General features: G+C 42.7%; 1 protein-coding gene across 1 annotated transcript; it reads right to left on the bottom strand.

The window, feature by feature from the left end:
- Positions 1–6917: 6917 nt before the first annotated feature.
- Positions 6918–7898, bottom strand: or71at1 (odorant receptor, family 71, subfamily AT, member 1). Its single transcript, XM_067366162.1, has one exon. It carries the CDS (start codon positions 7896–7898, stop codon positions 6918–6920), a length of 981 nt encoding a protein of 326 aa, XP_067222263.1.
- Positions 7899–17183: the final 9285 nt, after the last annotated feature.

The raw sequence follows: 17183 nt of genomic DNA, 5'->3' as shown, positions 1-17183 counted from the left end.
GACACTGCCACTCTGAGAGGCTCTTTTTATACCCAGTCATGTTGCCAATTGACCTAATAAGTTGCAAATTGGTCGTCCAGCTGTTCCTTATATATACATTTAACTTTTCCGGCCTCTTATTGCTACCTGCCCCAACTTTTTTGGAATGTGTAGCTCTCATGAAATCCAAAATGAGCCAATATTTGGCATGACATTTCAAAATGTCTCACTTTCAACATTTGATATGTTATCTATATTCTATTGTGAATAAAATATAAGTTTATGAGATTTGTAAACTATTGCATTCCTTTTTTATTCACAATTTGTACAGTGTCCCAACTTTTTTGGAATCGGGTTTGTAGATTTTCTGGCAGAATGAAAACATCTGCCCAACATATCTCAATGGGTGCTGCGCATGGTAGAAGTGGGTTACAGAATACAGTTCACTCTGAGGCCACCCAGCTTCAACGGGGTGCTATTTACAGTAGTCAACCCAGAGCAGTCTCTGGTTATGGAACAAGAAGTTATGACTCTCTTGCGAAAAGGGGTTATAGAATGGGTGTCTCCACCCAGCAGGCAGTCAGGGTTTTACAGCCGATACTTAATAGATCTAAAGAAGGATGGAGGACTGCGTCCTATTTTAGATCTGCGTGTTCTGAGTCACACTAAAGTTCAAAATGCTTACACTCAAACAGATTGTTTCACAAATCCAGTCCGAGAATTGGTTTGTCACAATCGATCTGAAGGACGCTTACTTCCATGTGTCTATCCATCCTCAACACAGGAAGTTCCTGAGGTTCGCTTTCAGGGGCAAAGCGTACCAGTACCAGGTTCTTCCATTCGGCCAAGGGTTATCTCCCCTCACCTTCACGAAGTGTGTGGATGCAGCGCTGGCTCCTCTAAGACTCCAGGGCATTCGCATACTATATTATATCGATGATTGGTTGATCCTTGCTCGATCAGAGAGCATGGTGGCTCTACATCGAGATGTAGTTCTCGCTCATATGAAAAGGTTGGGGTTCAGGGTTAAAGCCAAAAAGAGTGTGCTCGTTCCTTCTAAGATGACCACTTATCTAGGTGTGGTTTGGGACTCAAAAACGATGCAGGCTCATCTTTCACCTGCTTGTATTGCTTCAGTTCTTTCAGCTGTGAATGCGATAAAACTAGGCTTTACTGTGAAACAGTTTCAGAGAATGTTAGGTCTCATGGCAGCAGCGTCGAACGTGATACCTTTTTCCCTACTGCACATGAGACCTTTGCAGTGCTGGCTCAGGACCAAGGGGTTCTCCCTGAGGGGAAATCCTTTTCGCATGATCAAGGTCACGCAGCGATGCCTTCGTGCCTTGGTCATGTGGAAAATACCGTGGTTCCTGTCCCAAGTTCCCATGTTGGGAGTTCCTTGTCGTCGCACAATGCTAACAACAGATGCTTCCCTTACGGGTTGGGGAGCGATCATGAGTGGTCGCTCAGCCCGGGGTCTGTGGGAGGACCATCTACTTTCCTGGCACGTAAATCGTCTGGAAATGATCGCCGCGTTTCGGGCTCTCAAACACTTCCTCCCAGACCTAAGGTGCCAACACGTGTTGGTCTGTACGAACAACACATCAGTGGTCTCTTATATAAATCATCAGGGGGGTCTGAGGTCATGTCCTTTATGCAAGCTGGCCCATCGGATCCTCCTGTGGGCTCAGGGGAAGCTGCTCTCTCTGAGGGCAGCTTACATTCCTGGGTCCCAGAATCAGGAAGCAGATTTCCTGTCGAGGCAGGGGCCAGGGCCCGGGGAGTGGAGACTTCAATCCGAGGTGGTGGAGCTCCTTTGCCAAAGATTCGGTCATGCAGAATTAGACCTATTTGCATCTCAGGAGATGACTCATTGTCAATTATGGTTCTCCCTCACTCATCCAGCACCACTAGGGCTGGATGCCATGGTACAGACGTGGCCAAGGCGGTTGAGAGATGGTTGAGACCATCCTCCAGTCCAGAGCTCCTTCCACAAGAAGACTGTATACCATTAAGTGGAGAATTTTTTCTTCTTGGTGTGAAGAAAATAATTTGGACCCTGCTAGTTGTGCTGTGGGTTCTATTCTCGAGTTCTTGCAAGAACATTTCTCCAGTGGATTATCCCCATCTACTTTGAAAGTTTATGTAGTTTATGTAACAGCATCTCTGCTTATCATCTACCCTTTGAGGGTACTACAGTGGGGAGAAATCCCTTGGTTACTCGATTTCTCTGTGGAACTTTGAGGCTGAGGCCTGCTCAGTGCACAAGAACACCAGCTTAGGACCTGGCATTTGCACTAGAGGGTCTTACCTTCATCCTTTTGAACCATTGAAAGAGGTTCACGAAAAGCTTCTTACTCTAAAGACTATCTTTCTGCTAGCCATTTCGTCTCTCAAAATAATTGGAGACTTACAGGCTCTTTCAGTTTCTCCGTCATGTCTCGAATTTGCTCCAGGGATGGTCAAAGCTTTTCTTCACCCGTGACCCGGTTATGTGCCTAGGGTCCCTACTAATATTGCAGGGCCTATTATGCTTTGTCCTCCACCTTTTACTAACCCTGATCAGGAACAACTTAATCTGCACTGCCCAGTTAGGGCTTTAGATGCATATGTCCACAGAGCTGCTGTGGTGTAAATCAGACCAACTGTTCATTTGGGCCACCTAGGAAATGTTACCCTGCATCTAAGCAGAGGATGAGCAGGTGGGTGGTTGAGGCTATCTCACTTGCCTATGAGTCTGTCGGGCAGCCGTCCCTTGGCTCATTCTACTAGGAGTATGGCTGCTTCCAAAGCATTGATCTCAGGAGTCTCCCTGCATGATATTTGCAATGCAGCAGGGTGGTCTTCTCATCATATGTTCATTAGGTTCTATAACCTAGATCTCAACTCCACTCCGGGGTCCTCTGTTCTCTCATCTTGATACACTCAGGCATTTGAGACTATGGCGTAGTGGGTATAGCATTCTCACCATGCTTTGATGCAGCAGGAGTTCCCGTGAAAGGGAACGTCTCAGGTTACGTATGTAACCCTGGTTCCCTGAATAGGGAATGAGACGCTGCATCTCAGTGCCATACTCCCAGCATGCCCGAGAGCACCTTGCTTCAGCCAATCAGAAGCTGGCATTCTCTGTTTTCGGGTATGCTTTATAGATTGCTGGTCAGTTACGTCACCCGCCTATGACGTTCCGTCACGCTATTGGACAGTTTACACATGTGCTTCACGACGCAATCACGCAGAGGCATTCCCACTGCACTTTGACGCAGTGTCTCGTTCCCTATTCAAGGATCCACGGTTACATACGTAACCCGAGACGTTTTCTGTCTTCTAATACCTTACAGGATTTGCCAGACACACATGACAGACCTTGTATGCTATAAGACAGCATTAATGAAACTCTTATGCAGTGGCACAGAGGTGAACAATATCTATTGGTTGTTTTGCATAATTATTTACCATGGCCTTTCACTTTCTGTTATGGCATTTACATACATTCATATACTAATCACATGTGTTTCTAATAAGTAATCTGATGCAAAGATTAAGGCACTTCAGACATGTGATACTCATTTGGTCGTCTTTCTTTTCTTAGAGTTTAACACTCTTTTTCCTCTTCTTGCAAATCGATCTGAGAGTGTTCCAGCTCACCTACGCAGAGTGTTTTCTATCTACAATTTTATCTTTCCTCCTCTTGTGAATCCACTTGTCTATGGTTTTAAAACTAAAGAGATCAGACATAAAAAATTCTCACCTGTTTCAAAAACAAAATAAGCAATGTCTGAATTAACTCCCTCTGGTCGGCGGTCACTCAAAATACTCTGTCAATGTTGCACATACAATTAAGAGCTATACACCATTTTAATCTGTGGAATATCTTCTTTTATTTGTGTACACTCAGAGTAAAAACAAAATGTTGTGCTTTTTGCAAAATAAAGAAAACTAACATGATGCGTGATCTCTCGTCTCCCTCTGAACAAAGTCCAATCTGATAGTTCTCAGAAAATGAACTGTAACTTAGTGAATACTAATGACACAAAAATGAGACTTCTAAAAAATCTTTGAAATGTCAGGTTTTAAATCGTGTAAGTCAAATTGAAAACAAAAATTCTCTGTTTATGTTATCTGTATGAAAAAAGAGCCATGTCAGACGCCCGTGATTCAGCTCATTATCCACTAATGCAGCCATGCCCAATGAACGAGCGATATTCAGACATAAATTCTGAGCATGCCCTGTCTCAATCGTGTATTTATTGTCTTGAAAAGTGTTTATCTGGATATTATAGCGATATCTGGCCTCTGTTAGTTCCTGGAGAGTCACATGGTTGTTCTTCTTTGGATTAATTTGTAGATTAAAGGTGCACAGAGTGCCCTCCGGCTGCAAGTATGAATTGAAAACACAGTATCCAGCGTTCGTAGTGATGACAATAAATATTAATAAATATTACTCCTCTGTATAGAAAATTGACATAAACATATGAGAATTCATCAATATTTCTCAAAATGTGCATGTTTTTAAGCTAAAAGGCTATATGAAATACCATAGAGGTAACCTAATTGTTCAGACACTTTGCATCACAGAAATACAATGTATTTTAATGTATATAATAGAATTATATACCATTATTTTAAATTGTAATATTATTTCACAGTATTGTTGTTTTTTTCTGTATGTTTGATATACACCATGATGAGCTTGAGACATGATCACAGAGGGTTTTTTCACACCCTATCTGACTGAAAGGGCTCATTATTTATGTAGGTCATTACAACTCATTATGCAATTATTTTGTCTTCTCAGGTTTAAATGACCCATTATTCATGATGATTCACGCCTCCACGCATACTGTGTTTCTTGACAAAAAGTGTCTTACAACATTTAAATCTCTATATTGTTTTACATGAACGAGTAGGCAGCATAATTTTTACATCATTCTGAAGCAAAAACTCTAGTCTACAACCTCCAATACCCAGAAGTCTTGTGAACACAGATTTAGTATATTTTTATTTATTTTTTGGCTTTATTTCAGTGACTTAAGTTTTTTTTTTTTTTTTTCAATAACCACGCATAAACATTATTCCTTCAAAAACACAAACATGTACATACATGTTCCTCACATATTAGTGTAATGACACTTTTTCCATTAATATGTTTATGAACAACAGAAAAAAACACAAATGTCAGGGCATGTCAAAACTTCTCCAGGGCCCAGGGCTTTTTCTAGTCTATGCTGATATAACTGGAGTGCTCATGTGTGAGTACATAATTTTAAACATATTTGTATTTGTTCATTTTTGTAAATGTAAATTTTATGGAGTGGCACATTTTTTTCTTTTAGTAATGCTTTGTTTTCTACTATTGAAATCACTACAGCAACTTGTAAACTATTCATTGCCACAGATGACTTCCATAAGTTCACATACACATTAAGAAAGTATATTCAGGAATAAAGGTCACCAAAACCTCAAATGTTTCATATGTATGTTCAAGCTGTGTTGCATTAACAATATTTTATTTTACAATCAGAACTCAAATTAAATGAATAATGTATTGTTAGGGCCCGAGCACTGATGGTGTGAGGACTCTATAGTAATTGCTCAGTCAATTCTTCTTCTCCGAAATGAATCACATTTTCGAGGGCCTAAACTTTTTCGAAAACTTATGAAACTTTGCACACACGTCAGAAATTGTGAAAATTTACAACTGATATGGGTTTCAGAATTAATTGTGGCAAAATGGCTCAATAGCGGCATTTACAAAATTTCATTAAAGGGCACTTTGCGCTACTTTTCACGTACAAGTATGAAGTTCATGTAACAGCAAAATCTGAAAACTCAACAGAAAATGAGAATGAGAAATATGAAAATGACAAAATATTTTGAAATTTCTCTGCAAAATTTTTTTACAGTTTTTGCCATTTCCAGACATTGTACTCTAACAAACTCCTCCTAGAGATTTAATCAGATCAACATCATATTTGGTCAATATAATGTAAAGGCCTTTGCAACGTTAAATTACAAAGATCTTTTTGCTGAAAATTAAAATTAAATGTTTCGCCATGAAACAGGAAGTTGTTGTAACTCGGGCATACAATGTCAAATCTGCCCTAAACTTCACATGTTTTATTGGAGTCCTAGCCTGAAGACATCTACATGCCAATATTCAGTTATAGTCATAGCGCCACCTGCTGGCAACAGGGAATGGCATGCTTTACCCTGTAATTCACTCCTTGAAACACATTTAAATATGCCATAAAGTACCAAACATGCTAGAAACATGTTAAATCATGCAACACTTGGCTAAGTGCTAATGAATGCGATCAACAGGAAGTTGTTGTAACTCGGGCATACAATGTCCAATCTGCCCTAAACTTCACGTTAGAGAAGAGTCCTGCCCTGAACACATCTACACAATTCAGTTTTAGTAGTAGCGCCACCCACTGGTAACAGGAAGTGACATGTTTGTGTTGTAATCTGTTGATGTCTGTTTGTATTTGCTAATTGTTGTTATTGACTGAAGGGTGCCACAGACACAAAAAGATTTTCCGAAAGTACAATATATAAACTAAACATAAAACATGAGGAAATAGAATCAGAAGCACTTTATTCATAAAGTAATAATATACAAATCCTCAAATCCAACATATATTCCATAATTATTTATTTTATTTATATTCACACACAAATAAAGCCTAGTATAACAAGTATGCACACATAACAGTAGTTATTTGGATATCATTTTAATGTCCTCACAACAATTACAAAGAAATTATTCACACTAAAAGATGATGTAATAAAATCATATTATTATTAAATTATCTGACGATCCTTGTTAAACATTTCAGATTAACGAGAATGATCCATACAGTTAAACCTGTGTACATTAACATCCAGAACACCACACCAAGAAACTTTTTTAAAATCATTACATTCAATTATAATTATTATTTTCTGCTTTGAACAACAGATGCATTTTTACCTGGACCAATTTTGTTCCTTTTCAAAACCAAAAAGAAAGCTATTCTGATATCTTTAGTTTTCATTCCATATATGATTGGATTGACAACTGGAAGGACTGTGTAAATCATCAAACCACAAATCCTCTGTGCACTTGAAGAAAAATTAGGGATCCGATATGATAATATAGCGATGGTTGTTACTATTTCAAAGACAAAAAATGTAGCGATCTGGGCCATACATGTATTTACAGCCTTTATTTTTGAATCAGAATGTGTTTGTTTTATACACGTGATGAGAATTTGCATATAAGAGTACAACTGGACAGAGACACTGATTACCTGCATAAATGCTGTTATAGATAAACCATAAATGTTGTTCACTGTAAAATCTCCTCCACATGAAAGCAAAAGCAAAGATGGGTTGTCGCAGTACACATTAGCAATGAAAGAATTACATTTCTCCATTCTAGATTGAAGGGAAAATAAAACAAGTACTAAGACAAGGTCCATGCTCCATGCCAGTGCAATGAGTCCACATATTCTGCCAGGAGTCATAATAGAATTGTATCTGAGTGGGTTGCATATTGCTATGTACCGGTCAATCGACATGGCTGCCAGTAGAAAAAGTATTGCACCTCCATACATATGTATCAAAAAAGCCTGAAGAACACATGTAGGGTAATACACATCATTTGTTCCTGTTATAATGTCCACAAGCACCCTGGGCAGAGCAGAAGTGATTCCAATTAAATCGGTTAGAGGGAGGCTGAACAGGATGTAGAACATCGGCTTGTGAAGGATTCTTTGGGTGATTATCAGTCCAAGAAGGGTTCCATTACAGAACACAGAGAACACATAGATCAGAGTTCCAAAGAAGAACACAGGATATATTGCTTTTGGATGGACATCAAATTTTGCAATTTTAAGGTTGAATGTGAAAGTTGGATATGAAAGGTTTACAGCCATTAAAAACCTTAATAGAAAAAAAAACATTAATGATGATGTACATTTATACCATTAAAAGTTTTGCAAAATAGCACATGTAAAAATTAAAGATTTGTTCATCTTGCATACTTACCTTTGTAATGTATGTCACAATAATTCTTGTATGACCTGAATACAACTTATGCCTTATGCATACTGTAAGCTATGGTACAGCATTGCTTTTTATGCAGATTTATGTTCACAGAAAAGCATCATGGGACTTGAAGTCAAAGTTCAATTGATGGTCTTTGGGAACGTGATGGGATTTGAAGCCAGATGATGTAATGTCTGTGTCTAAAACAGAACTGAGATGTGCACTGCATTTCAACCCTGTTTCAGCTGGATTTGCCATCTTAGAACAGTGAAAAAGTTTGTTTGAAAATGTTTATTTTCTTATATATAAATCATAGTTTTTGAGATGATAACAGATTAGTGTTGAAAACAACATTATTGAAAACAATGATACCACACAGTATTTTGAACACTAAAGGGTGGAATAAACTACAAAACTTTTGCCCAGATTTTTTGAGTCAACACTAGTTGCTGAAAGTCAGAGCAAGTAAGACAATTTTTAGTTTCAGAGTAGACTATGCCTACAATTCCATCCAGTCAGAAGATATCAAACAATTTATGTATTTACTTACTAACATATTTAGATGTTATCATTTTTATTTATCTTCTTGCAATGAGCCACACTTTTCTAATTTGAGTTTGTGTAGGGAACGACTTCTGTAGTGTGTGGTTTGATTATAGTGTATGATTCCCACTTTTTCTATGCAACTGTTTACAAAGTCATCAAGTGAATGATGGCCAGTCTTTTCATATCTGTTAAGATTTTAAGCTTTGTAGCATTTCCAGACTGAAGGGGAAAGTGTTTTGTTGTTGTTGTTGTTGTTAGATATTTCCTTCTTTCGGTTAACCCTCTGGGGCCTGAGGATTTTTGGGGCCCTGGAGAAGTTTTGACATGCCCTGACATTTGTGCTTTTTCAGTTGCTTATAAACATATTAATGGCAAAAGTGTCATTACACTGTATTCAGCACGTACTAGGCTACCATAATATGTGAGCAACATGTAAGTACATGTTTGTATTTTTGAGAGAATAACCTTTATGCGTGGTTATTGAAAAAACAAAAAACTTAAGAAACTGAAATACGGTCACAAAATAAATATTAAATATGTGTTCACAAGACTTCTGGGTTGTAGACTAGAATTTTTGCTTCAAAATGATGTAATAATTATCTTGCTTACACATTCATATAAAACAATATATTTATTTAAATTTTGTAAGACTCTTTCTGTCAAGAAAGACAGTATGAGGGAGGCGTGAATCTTCATGAATAATGCTGTGATTCATTAAATCTAAGCTGAAGCAACGTCATAGAATGTAATGTGAGTGTCCACTACAAATAGGGTGACCACCCGTCCAGCTTTGCGTTGTACCGCACAGCATTTTCACCCCTTGTCCCGCACTTCGCATATTGAGAAAATGCCCCACATTTTCATCAGTCTGGTTTTGATTTAGTCCTGGTTTTTAATTATCATATTAGGAAAATGTGCATGTGTTCTTTTGCCTTTTTAAAGGGATAGTTCACCCAAAAATGAAAATTTTATGTTTATCTGCTTACCCCCAGGGCATCCAAGATGTAGGTGACTTTGTTTCTTCAGTAGAACACAATTGAGGATTTTTAACTCCAACCGCTGTCAGTCGTATAATGCATGGCAATGGGATCTTCGTCTATAAGGGTAAAAAAAAAACATGCACAGACAAATCCAAATTAAACCCTGTGGCTTGTGGCAACACATCGATGTCCTAAGACATGAAACAATCGGTTTGTATTTATATCATTTTTTACCTCTAATACACCGCTATGTCCAACTGCCCTGAGCATCCGGTGTGTGAGGTCTCAATGCACTCTGATGCCGGAAGTAATCGCTCACACTCTTTGAGGTATAAGCGCGAGAGATCACTTCCGTCATCAGAGCGCGTTTTCAGACCTCACACACTGGATGCTGTCAGGGTTCTGTCACTTCAGTCTTGTTTATTTCTTGGTTTTGTGACAGAGCTCTGACACTCCTGTTCTTGTCGTGTTTTTGTGTGAGCGTACGGTCTCGACTGTTCTCGGGGCTGTGCGCTCTCTTGTCTGCATGCCTTGTTTCATGTTGGGAGCGTGGCGTTCGGATCCCGGCACTCGTGTCTAGTTTGGTTTCGGTTTCGTGTCGGGATTCGGACACTCGCGCTCCCAGTCCTGTCTTTATTGTGAGCGCACGGTTTGTGTGTACTTTCACTTGCCGTGCGCTCTCGTCTCATGTTTTGTGTAGCACGCGGTTATTTCCACCTGCCGCGTGCTTTCATGTTGTGTTGTCTTGTGCAGCACGCAGTCTGTGTTTCACGGGCTGCATGCTCTCATGTTGTCTTGTTTTGTGTGAACACGTGGCTTATGAGTTTTCATAGTCACGTGTTCGTGTCTCGTCTTGTGTAAGCACATGGCTTGTGATTTGTCTTCATTGGCCATGTGCTTGTGTCTTTGTTTTGTTTGGTGTGAGCTCATGGCTTGTCATGTGTTTCTGTGTGCCATGTGCTCTCATGTCTATTGTCTTGACCCCGCCCACCTTGTTACCTCATTATTGGTTGATTTGCCCCACCTGTCCTCTCTCGTTACCTGCCTTGTTTGCTCTCCTATTTATTCTCCTTGTGTTTGCAGTCCTGTGCTGGTTCGTTGTCGTTTATTCCCGGGTGTTTCCATGAGTCAAGCCAAGTCTAGTCGAGTCCTGTTTGTCAAGTCTGTTTTTCCCCCACGGGGTAGTTTTTGTTGTGTTTTTGTTTTATTTTTTATTATTAATAAAAGCCCTCTTCCCTGCATTTGAGTCCTCGCTCCTTCCACCACCCTTCCCCATACCTGACAGATGCTCAAAGCAGTTGGACATAGTGGTGTATTAGAGGTAAAAAATGATATAAATACTGTTCAGTTTCTCACACCAACCATTGTAAAGATTAAAAAAAAGATAACATGGTCATATTGTAAAGGTTTATAAAAATAACTATTTACAGATAGGTAACATCTGGTCACGCTGTAAAGGATTATAAAAAATAACTAAAACAGGTAACATCTGGTCACATTTTACAATGTTTAAAATTGTAAAGTTAAAAATAACTGCATGCACTATCTACACTAATTAAAGCAAAACCACAGCACAGACAGACATGGAACGCACCTACAAATCAACACTTATTCATCCTCTACATCAGAAATTATGTTGCTTAGAAGGTTATACAGGGCAAATTCTCAAAATATTTATAAATTTTAGGGGTGAGGTTAATTGGAACTGTTGTAAGAAAGGAAGTTTTTCAGTCCGCATATGACCCTCTCAATGTGGACATGTACATTGGCGATGTGCCTGGTGTCTTCTTCTGAGAGTTGCATGCCTCTCTTGGTGAATGCTGGAATGACAGGTTTCACCTTCCTTTCATAGTTTCATGGTGAAACGTCTGTCTGCAATTACTTCATCACCTGGACGAAGGTATTCCAGAAACCGTCTCGGTATACGAATTGGGATATCGCTAGAGAGCCCTATCAGCTTCGAGTGAATTAACACAAGCCAATGGAATTGGCGTGCGATATTTGCATAATGCGCACCGCCTCCGACAGGTGTATATAATTAGGAAGCAGATGCAATCGCACTCTGTTTTTCGCTGAGGAGACAACTGGTGTCCGTGCAGCAGCGAGGGTACAGAAACTGTGGCGACAGGACGTACGTCTCCGTTCCCTCCTTCAATGTCCGAGCCGAAGGGGAAGGCGGAGGAACTCGGCAGGGTTCGCCAAGCAGGGAACACGACTGGAGTCAAAATATGCACGCATCTGGCCCAGGGGGCAGGAATGGCATTTCAAGCCGACACTTAGAGCGGGTTCAACGCGTCTACCGGCTAGTGGAAGCGAGTACACGGGAAGATACCGGCTCTACACGTAGGCTATAGAATCAAGCGAACGTGTTAGGTGTCACCCAGCCCGCAGCTCTACAGATATCTGTCAGCGAGGTGCCATTTGCCAGCGCCCAGGAAGAGGCCACCCCTCTGGTGGAGTGGGCTCTCAACCCGAGCGGGCAAGGCACGCCCTGGGATTCATACGCCAAGGCGATGGCATCCATTATCCAGTGGGCCATCCTCTGCTTGGAGACAGCCTTTCCCTTCTGCTGGCCTCCGTAACAGACGAAGAGCTGATCTGAGGTCCTGAAGCTTCACGCTCTATCCACGTACACACGCAGAGCGCGGACGGGACAGAGCAAAGCTAGGGCTGGGTCTGCCTCCTCCGAGGGCAGCGCTTGCAGGTTCACTACCTGATCTCTGAAGGGAGTGGTAGGAACCTTGGGCACATATCCGGGCCGGGGTCTCAGGATGACGTGAGAGTCACCGGGCCCGAACTCTAGGCACGATTCGTCGACCGAAAATGCATGCAGATCCCCTACCCTCTTAAGCGAAGCCAGTCAGATCCCCTACCCTTTTAAGCGAAGCCAATGCAACCAGGAGGACGGTCTCCCTAACAGTGCTTTTAACTCGACTGACTGCAGAGGCTCGAAGGGATGACCCCAGAGAGATGTAAGGACCAGGGTCAGATCCTAAGAGGGTATGGAGGAAGTGCGAGAAGGATTCAATCTCCTTGCCCCCCTCAGGAACCTGACGATCAGATCGTGTTTCCCCAGGGACTTACCCTCAACTGCGTGGTGATGTGCAGCGATAGCGGCAACATACAACTTCATGGTGGAGGGAGACAGCCTTCGCGCCAACCCTTCTTGCAAAAGCACAGATCTGACCGAGCATGATCGGGGGTCCTCTTGGCGAGAGGCGCACCATTCAACGAATAGGTTCCACTTCAGCGCGTAGAGGCTCCTAGTGGAAGGAGCTCTAGTGGAAGTGATGGTGTCTACTACCGCTTGCGGGAGATCACTCAGAACCTCCGCATCCCGTCTAGGGACCACACATGGAGGTTCCACAGCTCGGGACGCGGATGCCATAGGGTGCCCCGTCTCTTAGTCAGGAGTCCCTTCCTCAGAGGAATCGGCCAGGGAGGGGCTGTCGCGAGGAGCATGAGGTCCGAGAACCAGGTCCGAGTGGGCCAGTACGGTGCCACTAACAAGACCTGCTCCCCGTCCTCCCTGACCTTGCACAGGAGTTGTGCAAGAAGGCTCACTGGGGGAAACGCATATTTGCGCAGACCCTGGGGCCAGCTGTGTGCCAGGGCATCCATGCCGAGCGTGCCGCCGGTCAGGGAATAGAACCACTGGCAGTGGGCAGTTTCTGGGGAGGCAAACAGGTCTACCTGGGCCTCGCCGAAATGCTGCCAAATCAGCTGGACCGCCTGGGGGTGGAGCCGCCACTCGCCCGCAAGTGGAGGCTGCCGTGAGAGCTCGTCGGCTGCACGGTTGAGGACACCTGGGACATGAGTGGCCCGAAGGGACCTCAGAGGCTTCTGACTCCACAGCAAGAGATGGCGGGTGAGTTGCGACATGCGACGGGAGCGTAGACCACCTTGATAGTTGATGTACGCAACGGCCGCAGTGCTGTACGTGGCCCCCCATCCAGTGGCAGAGGCGTCTGTGGAGACCACAGCATGCCTGGACACCTGTTCCAGGGGCACTCCAGCCAGCAGGAATGAGGGGTCCGACCACCGGGTGAGGGTGCGTCAGCAGCTAGGTCTCACGGGAACACGGAGCGTACCGCGCTGCCACGCCCATCTCGGGACCCGGCCGCGAAGCCAGTGTTGAAGTGGCCTCATATGGAGCAATCCAAGCGGCGTTACCGCGGCTGCAGATGCCATATGCCCCAGGAGCCTCTGAAATAGTTTAAGTGGGGCCGCTGTCCTGCGCTTGAGTGTGCTCAGGCAGGTCAACACCGTCTGGACGCGTTCTTCGGTGAGGCGCGCAGTCCGGGCGACCGAGTCTAGCTTGAGACCGAGATAAGAGATCCTCTGCCCAGGGGAGCGTTTGCTCTTGTCCCAGTTGACCCGAAGCCCCAACCGGCTGAGGTGAGCTAAAACCATATCCCTGTGTTCGCACAACTGCGCTCGCGAGCTGGCCAGGATCAACCAGGTAGTTGAGAATAAGAACGCCTTGTTCCTTGAGGGGGAACAATGGCCGCCTCTGCAACCTTCGTGAAGACGCGGGGCGACAGGGCCAGCCCGAAGGGTAGGACTTTGTACTGATATGCTCGACCCTCGAATGCAAACCGTAGGAAGGGTCTGTGGCGAGGCAGAATCGAGACATGAAAGTACGTGTCCTTTAGGTCGATCGCTGCAAACCAATACTGGGGACGGATGCATTCGAAAATGTGCTTCTGCATGAGCATCTTGAACGGCAACTTGTGAAGGTACCGGTTCAAAACGCGCAGATCCAGGATTGGCCGTAGCCCACTGCCCTTCTTTGGTACAATGAAGTAGGGGCTGTAGAACCCTGACTTCATCTCGGCTGGAGGAAAGACAGAGTGCGATTGCATCTTCTTCCTATTTATATACACCTGTCGGAGGCAGTGCGCATTATGCAAATATCGCACGCCAATTCCATTGGCTTGTTTTAGTTCACTCGAAGCTGATAGGGCTCTCTAGTGATATCCCAATTTGTCGGCCACTTCTGACGCACGTCGAACGTGACCAACTGAAAGGGAACCTGAATTTGCAGTTGTGAATTTATCATAACACCAGGATTTGAAACACCAAACCTTTCAGCAAGATCGTGGCAATAAATTAAGATGCTGGACTGGGTACCCATATGCAGTGACCCTGAGGGGATCCCATATGTGTATTTCCACAGTTCAGCTCCTAATCGGAAACCTGTGTCTTCCCCTTGGCAGAGCCCGCTCTGCCATCTCTGCCTGGTGTACCCTCCTCCCATTGGGTGAGAGCTACCTCAGAGACTTCAGGGTTAGTCCATATGTGTATTTGCCACTGAGAACCTCCTGTGGAGGATGTGGTCTCCGCAGTGTTCCTTTTCCTATGGAAGGGGTATCCAAGTTCACTGAGTGTGCAGTGATCGCCTTCTCTGCATAAGCCCTATCCCACCTCCCAGAGGTATGGAGGGATCAGGAGGCTTACGCAGGGCACTGGAAGGGTGGCACCTATGGCGTTTTGGAAGGGATCCCAATTTGTCGGTCTCCTCTGACTAAACGTCGAGAGTGACTGAAAGAAAGGGAACGTCTCGGTTTAAGCGTGTAACCCTTGTTCCCTGAAGGAGGGAACAGAGACCTGTAGTCCCCTCACCATAGTTGTTGATCCACTGCTGGGGTATCCGGGTCACCTGCTTGCTATCTAACAGTCGCTTTCAGGTACAGAAATTGAACAAAGTAATCAAATATAAAATAACACTGCATATAAACTTCTTTGAATAATTAAATAAAGATGACAAATTATTGAAGTTACAAAAGCTATTCAGTCAAGAGTGATTTCTTCATCTTTTGTCATTTGATTAACATTAAAAACACAGAGAGCAGGAATATTAGAATGCTGTCCCTTTAAGACATAATTCAAAGATCCAGTACACTAATACTGATACACATGTGTTGTCTGTCTCCTTTTTCTCTTAAGACATAACCTACTATGTTTGTTAGGATACTCGCCAAGATGGGCATGTTGACATAATTTTTGCATGAATTTGTCCGTTCAGGTGCAAGACTTGAAAGAGAATTTGTGTGAAAGTATTTGCATGCTGTGACGCAGCTCTCCATGTATGCGCTTTGCATGAGTATGCACAGATCTCCTCTCACGCGCAAGATCTCTTTCACGTCTTACGGATGAATGTTTAAATTGGCAAGGTTTAAATGAGTTTAGTTTAAAAACAGATATCAACATGAGATGTTCAGGTCTCACGCTATCAACTCCCAAGTTATGACGGCGTAAATGACTGGTCATAGAACATTCGTCACATCATTGAACATTTGTTTACAAAGAGTGACTGTTTTGTCCATGTTCTTTTGATCATCGCTGTTGTAACGTATTGGGAAACCAGAATGCATATCCATCGACTGAAAAATACATTAGCTGAATCCGTCTGTCTGTTTTACACGTTGTTGTTTTGTTTTCAACATACCATATTATTAGATGCGTTGTCAGATTCGGGATGAACTACGGTGCAAAGTAAATTTTTTTACCGAGAACCATTCCACCCCTAATTACTATATAGTAATATAGTGATGCCGATTTAAAGAGGCGCTGTTTAGGCGATGGTCTCTTGCTACAGACTCTCACAAGCCCCCCCTGAAGATCAAATCCTAGAACTGCCAAGTCTGAAGAAGCGTCTGTTCCACCTACAGAGTCACCCCATACCCATGCTCTTTCAGCCTCCTTATATTTGCATATATTTAGTTGAATTAAATCTGCGATCTCGAAATCTCATAGTGCAGATCGGGAAAGAATGGAAGGCCCCATAATTTTGATAAGAGGAAAAAGTTTGTCTAATTTGCTTTTTGAACGAGCATCCCGTCTCTCGGCCTGCCATATGATGTATAACTTGGTCATGGACTGAGTTAAAATCTCAACAAGCTCCTTTACACAGGGGATTGAGATGGTGAATCTTCAATTTCCCCCAACTCGATGCTCAGCATTTGGACCTCTTTGGAGTTGGACAGCTGCAGCAACATATTATAACATTTAGATTAATATTTATCATTAAATTCCTCAAAATTAAATGCAGCCAAATATCAACCAGACAAGCAAAAATGGTCTGGATGAAAGGCTGAATATAGTGTATTAATACGGACATTTAACTTCTCAAAATCAGATGAGTATTTACCATTGAATTCCTCAAAATTAAATGCAGCCAAAAACCAACCAGACAAGAAAACTCGGTCTGGATTGAAGGCTGAATATAGTATTTTCATACAGGCATCTAACTTCTCAAAACAAGACAAATATTTCATTTAATTTCTCAAAAGTAAATGCAGCCAAGAAACAACCAGACAGTATACAAAGTCTTAATGACAGGCTGAATATTACTATTAGAATCTCAAACACAAAAAGAATCATAAAATATAGCTTGCAAACACACATAATTAGTTTGCACATGATGATAGGAACAAAAGAAAAAGGGAAATTCCCATCTGCTCTGTTCCGCATAGTAAATATATACTGGGGACCCTTAATATAAGTGCTGCTTCGGAAAACTCAAGATCCGAGCCAGTATGGATGAAATCCTCAACCAGATGCTGCTGTTGGGGAAGGATCATCGTCCTTTTGCAGAGTTTGTGGATTTACACCTTGTGGATATGCAGATCCTTTCCTCACTGT

Source organism: Chanodichthys erythropterus, chromosome 17 (genome assembly GCF_024489055.1).
Source record: "Chanodichthys erythropterus isolate Z2021 chromosome 17, ASM2448905v1, whole genome shotgun sequence".
NCBI lineage: Eukaryota > Metazoa > Chordata > Actinopteri > Cypriniformes > Xenocyprididae > Chanodichthys > Chanodichthys erythropterus.
The sequence above is the reverse complement of the archived record's forward strand: the minus strand, read 5'-3'. Positions and strand labels throughout refer to the sequence as shown.

Excerpts from the sequence above, each read along its gene's own strand:
- or71at1 (XM_067366162.1), bottom strand. The coding sequence starts at position 7,898 with ATGGCTGTAAACCTTTCATATCCAACTTTCACATTCAACCTTAAAATT.